At 43.4% G+C, this 7357-nt stretch overlaps 1 protein-coding gene across 1 annotated transcript; it reads left to right on the top strand.

Annotated features, from left to right (window-relative positions):
* The first annotated feature begins 6507 nt into the window (after nucleotides 1–6507).
* On the top strand, nucleotides 6508–7101 carry LOC114397135 (uncharacterized protein Mb2253c-like). The gene has a single exon (XM_028359250.1). It carries the CDS (start codon nucleotides 6508–6510, stop codon nucleotides 7099–7101), a length of 594 nt encoding a protein of 197 aa, XP_028215051.1.
* The last annotated feature ends 256 nt before the right edge of the window (nucleotides 7102–7357 follow it).

Genomic DNA, 7357 nt, shown 5'->3' with positions numbered 1-7357 from the left:
TGAATGCATGAATTGATAAAAGAACATGTTTTGGAAATACTGGGTTGACTTAAATAGGAAAAATGAATCCTGAACCCTAGTATCACGTGACCATAAAAACTTGATGCTTGAGTGTCCACATGGGTGCATGCATGACCAGTTTTGCATGAAATTTCCTAATTATCATTATTGCATGTGTATCATGGAAATAATGTGGGACATCCCCTTTATCCCCGAACCGCTAGCCAAAACCTGACATATATCATGTCCAGCCGTTCTACAAGCCTTGAGCCAAAATCCCAACTTACCATAAACGTTGACCCAGGGTGAGAATGTCAATCCTTGCCCTCGGAAGAAAACAAAAAAAAAAGAGAGAAAAGGAGAAAATTCTTGATCAAAAGAATTGGAAGAAAGCAAAAAGAGAAAATTCCCAATCAAAGATTGAGAGAAAGCAAAAGAAAGAAAATTCCCGATCAAAGATCGGAAGAAAATAGAAGAAATATGCAGAAAGGTCTTTGGACTAGACAATATCTGAAAAATACAGAATTGTCAACAAGTAAACAAGAAAAAAAAGAGAACCACGACCTAAAGTGGTCCTCTCCCTTTGATTGCCAACCAAAATCTTGTGCGTCGGTGACTTGTTCACCTCACACTAAACAAAAACGGAAAAGGAAAAGGCCAAGAACACTCAAAGCCACATTCTCCACAAGAAAACAAACCATTCCCAAGAAGAAGTCCTATTGATCCATGATCATGCATGTAATCTTTGATTTGATAGGAAATGATTTGTAAAACCAAGTCATGACATATCTATGGTTCGGAATTAGGATGAAACACTTACCTGTGTGAGATTGATACACTTTGAGTGATTTTCTTCTATTTTTGTTGGACCCAGTGTTTCCTCTAAATGGCCGGTTAGAAACGAAATGCTAACATCCAAAATCTCATTTATGGTTATGAGAAAATTTCATTGGCATAGTCTCCTTCCCCGGTAGACACATTGTTTTTCATCCAAAAAGCATATGTTGCTCTGATCAGTTGGAAGTTTTGTCTCTTTACTAAAGCATGTTCGCATTTTAGTGAAGAGAACACCGAGACTATTTTAGTCTCCGGGTTATCCAGAACTACGTAGGTCTGAGTTCCTCATTAAGGATACGTAGGAGCAAAAGCCTTGCTTTTGTCGGCCGCCCCTCAATCTCTGTCATACTGACCCTGAGGTCATGTGACATGCGGAGACAAATTATGGTCATTCCGCACCTTTTCGCCATCCGGAGACGATCGTGTCCGATGGCACGCAGAGACAAATTATGGTCATTCTGCGCCATTTGCCATCCAGAGGCGGCGAGCCCGATGACATGCGGAGACAAATTATGGTCATTCCGCACCTTTTCGCCATCCGGAGACGATTGTGTCTGATGGCACGCAGAGACAAATTATGGTCATTCTGCGCCTTTTGTCATCCAGAGGCAGCGAGCCCGATGACATGCGGAGACAAATTATGGTCATTCTGCACCTTATCGCCATCCGGAGACGATCGAGTCCGATGGTACGTAGAGACAAATTATGGTCATTCTGCGCCTTTGGTCATCCAGAGGCGGCAAACCCAATGACATGCAGAGACAAATGATGGTCATTCCGCACCATTTCGCCATCCGGAGACGATCGAGTCCGCTGGCACGCAGAGACAAATTATGGTCATTATGCGCCTTTTGTCATCCAAAGGCGGCGAGCCCGATGACATGTAGAGACAAATTATGGTCATTCTGCACCTTTCCGCTATCCGAAGATGATCGAGTCTGATGGCACGCAGAGACAAATTATGGTCATTCTGCGCCTTTTGTCATCCAGAGGCGGCGAGCCCGATGACATGCGAAGAAAAATTATGGTCATTCCACACCTTTTCGCCATCCGGAGACGATCGAGTCCGATGGCACGCAGAGACATATTATGGTCATTTTGCGCCTTTTGTCATCCAGAGGCGGCGAGCCCGATGACATGCAGAGACAAATTATGGTCATTCCGCACCTTTTCGCCATCCAGATACGATCGTGTCCGATGGCACGCAGAGACAAATTATGGTCATTTTGCGCCTTTTGTCATCCAGAGGCGGCGAGCCCGATGACATGCGGAGACAAATTATGGTCATTCCGCACCTTTTCGCCATCCAGAGACGATCGAGTCCGATGGCACGCAGAGACAAATTATGGTCATTCTGCACCTTTGGTCATCCAGAGGCGGCGAACCCAATGACATGCGGAGACAAATTATGGTCATTCTGCACCTTTTCGCCATCCGGAGACGATCGAGTCCGATGGTACGCAAAGACAAATTATGGTCATTCTGCGCCTTTTGTCATCCAGAGGCGGCGAGCCTGATGACATGCGGAGATAAATTATGGTCATCCGCACGCTTTTGCTATCTGTAAGACTTGATGCCTGATAATGCGCAGAGATTAACGTCGTCTTCTACACCTTTTGTCATCCAGGGGCAGCGAGTCGGGTGGTGGGCGGAGATACCTTATGGTCATCCGAGCCTTTCGTCAACCGAGAGGAACAAATTCGGTAGTGTCAGGATGATTTTGGTCATTCGGTGCTTATCGTTTTCAAAATTTTTTGAAGGTTTTTTCACTCTCGTCGTCCGGAAACATTCAAGTCCAGCGACGTGCGGAGTTCTTCTCTACTGGGCAGAGACGATTAGGTGCAATGGCAAAGGGAAGTGTCGTGGCTGTCCAACTTTGTCGTTTTCAAAACACTGAAGTCTATTGACGCTTTAGATGCCTTTTCTTTTCTTACTGAGCGACAGGTTCCACTGGTGGGGATATTGACCGGCCGAATGATGTTCCGCTCGAATGAAATTAGTGTCTTATCTTTACTTCCCTTTTATCTCCAATAAAAGACAAGTAAAGAGGGGCAACTGTCATACCCTAATTTCGTCCGAGGACCATCTGTTTTCTGGGATGCGACCTTCGCATGATCGCTTCAAGGAACTTGACACCCATCGTTAGGCAATCCGTGAAGTTCCGCGACATGTCGGGAATCGAAAAGAGGCATTGTTGTGTAATCCATAAAGTTTCGTGACATTACGGAAGGAAAACGAGTATCGTTACGTAATCCGTAAATTTCCATAACGTTATGAAAAAAGAATCAGCAAAAAAAGTAAAACGGGGGCGTATTTAGTAAAATGGGAGGTGCAAATAGAAAGTTTCAAAATCTGGGCCCTTCTAGAGGATTCTGGGTATTTCCTTGCTTAAGGTGGAAGCAACGTAGCTCGCCTGGGCGAGTTGAGCGGCAACCACCTCCCCTGTTTTGTTAAAAAATGGCTTCCAGGACTCCCATAATCTTTCGTAAAATTCCCATAACCCTAAATAAGCATATTTCACTTAATATGGGTGAGAGGGAAGAAAAAAAAAGAAGAAAATCAAGTCCTATATGCTTTCGTAAGGCTTCCGTAACTTTTCCGTAAATTACGAAAGAAGGGGGTGAACTTATCAAAATGGGGGGTGCAAATAGCAATTTTTGAAATTTTGAATTTGGGCCTTCCAGAGTATTTTCGAAGCAGGATTGCTTCTGGAGGAAGCAACCCAGCTTGCCTGGGCGAGCTAGGCAACAACCTCTTCCTCTTTTTTCCTATAAATAGGCAAAATGGGGTTGTTCTAAGGATCCCTGATCCCCCTGGCTATCCATTTCAGCTGTTTTTGGTGAAAAAAAAAAATTTCTGTGACGAAAATCCAAGCCGTGGTGCTTTCCTAATGCTTCCGAGATGTTTCCGTGAGCGAATCCGTGAAGGTTTTTCGTCGTTCTTTATCGTTCTTCATCCGTTCTTCATTCGTTCTTCGTTCTTCAACGGGTAAGTTTTCGAATTCGAGACTTTCAATTCATTTCTTGTTTTTTTTGGCTTTCATCTTTATTTCGTTCATTTTCGGTTTTCTTTTCTTCCGTTTTTAACGAGCTTTAACCGATCGTTTAAGTCGTTATCTCGCCTAATAAATGATAAAATGAATTTCAACCGATCATTTGCGTTGTAATCTCATTTAATCACTATTAAATAAAATCTAACCGATCGTTCACACCGTAACCTCGGTTAAACCAAAAAAAGCAAATAATAATAAAATAATCAAAATATATTGAAAAATAATAATAAAATAATCAAAATATCTTTGAATAAAATAATACAAAAAATAAATCAGACATTTTTCTTTGGAAGTTTTCTTGGATCAATTGACTAATAATCAAAATGAAACTAAGGCTAAAATCAAGTCACAAATCAAGCTTTGTCCGCAAAAATCACTAAAAACCATTTTAAGGTCCAACGCCTTAAGCAGTCCTTTTTGCTTTTATCGGTTAACATGAACCGTTCAAAAGCATAAAATCAACATGTAACTTTACCGCTTTTGCAAAGAACTACGTAGGTCTGATTTCCTCATCGCAATTGAGGATACGTAGGAGCAAAAGCCCCACTTTTGTCGACCACTCCAAGAGATCGTTAATGGTCCAACGCCTTAACGTTTCTCTCCTTTAAAAAACAAACAAGAGATCGTTAATGGTCCAACGCCTTAACTTTTCTCTCCTTTCAAAACCAAGAGATCATTAATGGTCCAACGCCTTAACGTTTCTCTCCTTTCAAAATCGAAAGATCATTTAATGGTCCAATGCCTTAAACGACATTTGTTCAGTCAAAATATATCTTGCAAAAAAGATAAAAACAACTTAACCAACGTTCAGTTCTCAAAGAACTACGTAGGTCTGATTTCCTTATCACAATTGAGGAATACGTAGGAGCAAGGAAAACACCCTTGTCGACCACAAAAAGATAAAAAATACAAAAAGCATAAAAAGACATAAAAACCTAAAAAGGGGAAATAAAACAAATTGAAGTCATATTTGCACACTTGATTAAAGGCTGTCGTACCTTGTGACGGACGCGTGGGGTGCTAGTACCTTCCCCGTGCATAAATACAACTCCCGAACCTTTCACACTTAAAGTTCGTAGACCACGCCTTTTCTGGTTTTTTCCGACGTTTTCCTCGAATAAACGTTGGTGGCAACTCCGCGTGTTTTCCTTCCTTGGAAGATGCACCCGTGAGTCTCGCGTCGCCCTCCCGCTGAAGGGTAGGTTGCGACATCGAGTCTCCCCCAGTGTAACCCCGTTCATCCAGTGCTGCATTGATGGTAGCCCGTGTAATGTTGAGGCTTGGGTACAAGCCCGGAAGGGGTTTAGGTCGGAACGACGACGACATGGCAAGCTTGGTGGAGTTCAAAGAGAATCGTAGAAGGTTCGGGCTAGGATATAAGCCTACACGCACCGACATGAAGAGAAACACCCTAGAAAGGAGAGGCAGAAGTGTGGGCCAGCAGCAAGGATTGCAAGTAAAAGGAACTCCCTTATGTCACATCAACAAGAGTTTTGTCAGCGCAGGCTGGATGTGTGAGGGGTGGGTTGCCATGATCCATGATGAAGTCCCTCAAGAGCAATCAAACTGGGTGCGGCCATGCCCTCCTATGTTCGAGTTGGGAAATTGGCAAATTATCAAACAACCCAAAATTTCTGTGGCAAACATAATGTAATTTGTTAATCCAAACCCTATAGCTGAGCCTCGGCTTGTCTTTTGCTATTAGATATATATAAAATATAATCTGTCTTCATTTTTTCTTGCACTTTCATCCCTATTTGGGCTTGTCTTTTGCTATTAGATATATATAAAATATATTTTTTCTTGCACTTTCATCCATTCTCATTTGTCTGCATGTTTATTTTTGTTGCGATTAAACGGTACAGATCCGACAATGAGTCCTGTGAAGGTACTAATACCAAGGACCCAGACGTCAATTTTGAGTAGCTAGTAAACCAAACTGGAGATGTAGAAGATGAAGATTGGGGGCTTCCCCCAGAGCTAAAAATAATGGTCGAACAAGAAGACCCAGAAATGAAGCCTCACCAAGAAGAGACGGAAATCGTAAAGTTGGGCGTTGGTGAGGAAAAGAAAGAGGTAAAGGTTGGCACGAGCATGACCATACCTATCCGAGATGGATTGGTGGCTCTGCTACGAGACTACCAAGACATCTTCGCATGAATCCTCCTATGCTTGTGCCACTAGTTCTTGGAAGGCACCTCATTCTATATATGACTATGTTGGATGAGTCGATGGGGTGTATGCTGGGGCAGCACGATGAGTGTCCGGAAAGAAGGAACGAGCCATTTATTACTTAAGTAAGAAGTTCACGGCCTGTGAGATGAACTACTCTTTGCTTCAAAGGACATGCTGTACCTTGGTGTGGGTAGCCCATCATCTAAGGCAGTACATGCTGAGCTACACCACTTGGTTGGTATCCAAGATGGACCCAGTCAAGTACATATTTGAAAAGTCCGCTCTCACCGGATGGATCGCACGGTGGCATGTTCTACTATCAAAGTTCAACATTGTTTGTCACTCAAAAGGCGATAAAGGGAAGCGCCTTCACAAATTATCTAGCTTAGGAGCCCATCAATGATTACCAACCTATGCATCCAAAGTTCCCGAACGAGGACATCATGACCTTGTTCAAAGAGGAGGTGGAGGATGAAGATAAGGACAGATGGATAGTGTGGTTCGACGGCGCATCCAACACACTAGGCCATGGAGTAGGGGCGGTTTTGCTTACCCCCGATGATCAATGCATACTCTTCACAACTAGGTTGGGTTTTGACTGCATGAACAACATGGCCGAGTATGAGGCGTGCACCCTTAGGATCCAAGCAACAATCGACTTCAAAGTCAAATTGCTCAAAGTATATGGAGACTCAGCCTTGGTAATCTACCAGTTGAGAGGTGAATGGGAGACTAGGGATCATAAGCTGATACCCTACCAGGCCAGCATCAAGAAGCTGACAGAGTTCTTCGATGACATATCCTTCCACCACATTCCCAGAGAGGAGAATCAAATAGTCGATGCGCTTGCCACTCTGGCATCCATGTTTCAGCTGACCCCGCATGGGAACTTTCTGTACATTGAGTTCAAATGTCGCAGAAAGCCCGCATATTGCGGTGTGATAGAAGAAGAGCAAGATGGAAAACCTTGGTACTTCAACATCAAGCGATACATCGAAGACAAGGAGTACCCACAGGGGGCTTCTGACAATGACTAGAGAACATTGAGGAGGTTAGCAGCCGGTTTCTTCCTGAGTGGAAGCATTCTGTACAAGAGGAACCATGACATGGTTTTGCTCCGATGTGTGGATGCCAGGGAGGCTGAGTAGATGCTGATAGAAGTTCACGAGGGTTCCTTTGGAACACACGCCAATGGGCATGCTATAGCCCGAAAGATCCTGAGGGTATGGTATTATTGGCTCACCATGGAAAACGATTATTGTATCCATGTGAGAAAATGCCACAAGTTCAAGG

The sequence above is a fragment of the Glycine soja genome, chromosome 18 (genome assembly GCF_004193775.1).
Source record: "Glycine soja cultivar W05 chromosome 18, ASM419377v2, whole genome shotgun sequence".
In the NCBI taxonomy this organism is placed as follows: Eukaryota; Viridiplantae; Streptophyta; class Magnoliopsida; order Fabales; family Fabaceae; genus Glycine; species Glycine soja.
Note: the sequence above shows the minus strand (reverse complement) of the source record. Positions and strands in the feature narration are given on the sequence as shown.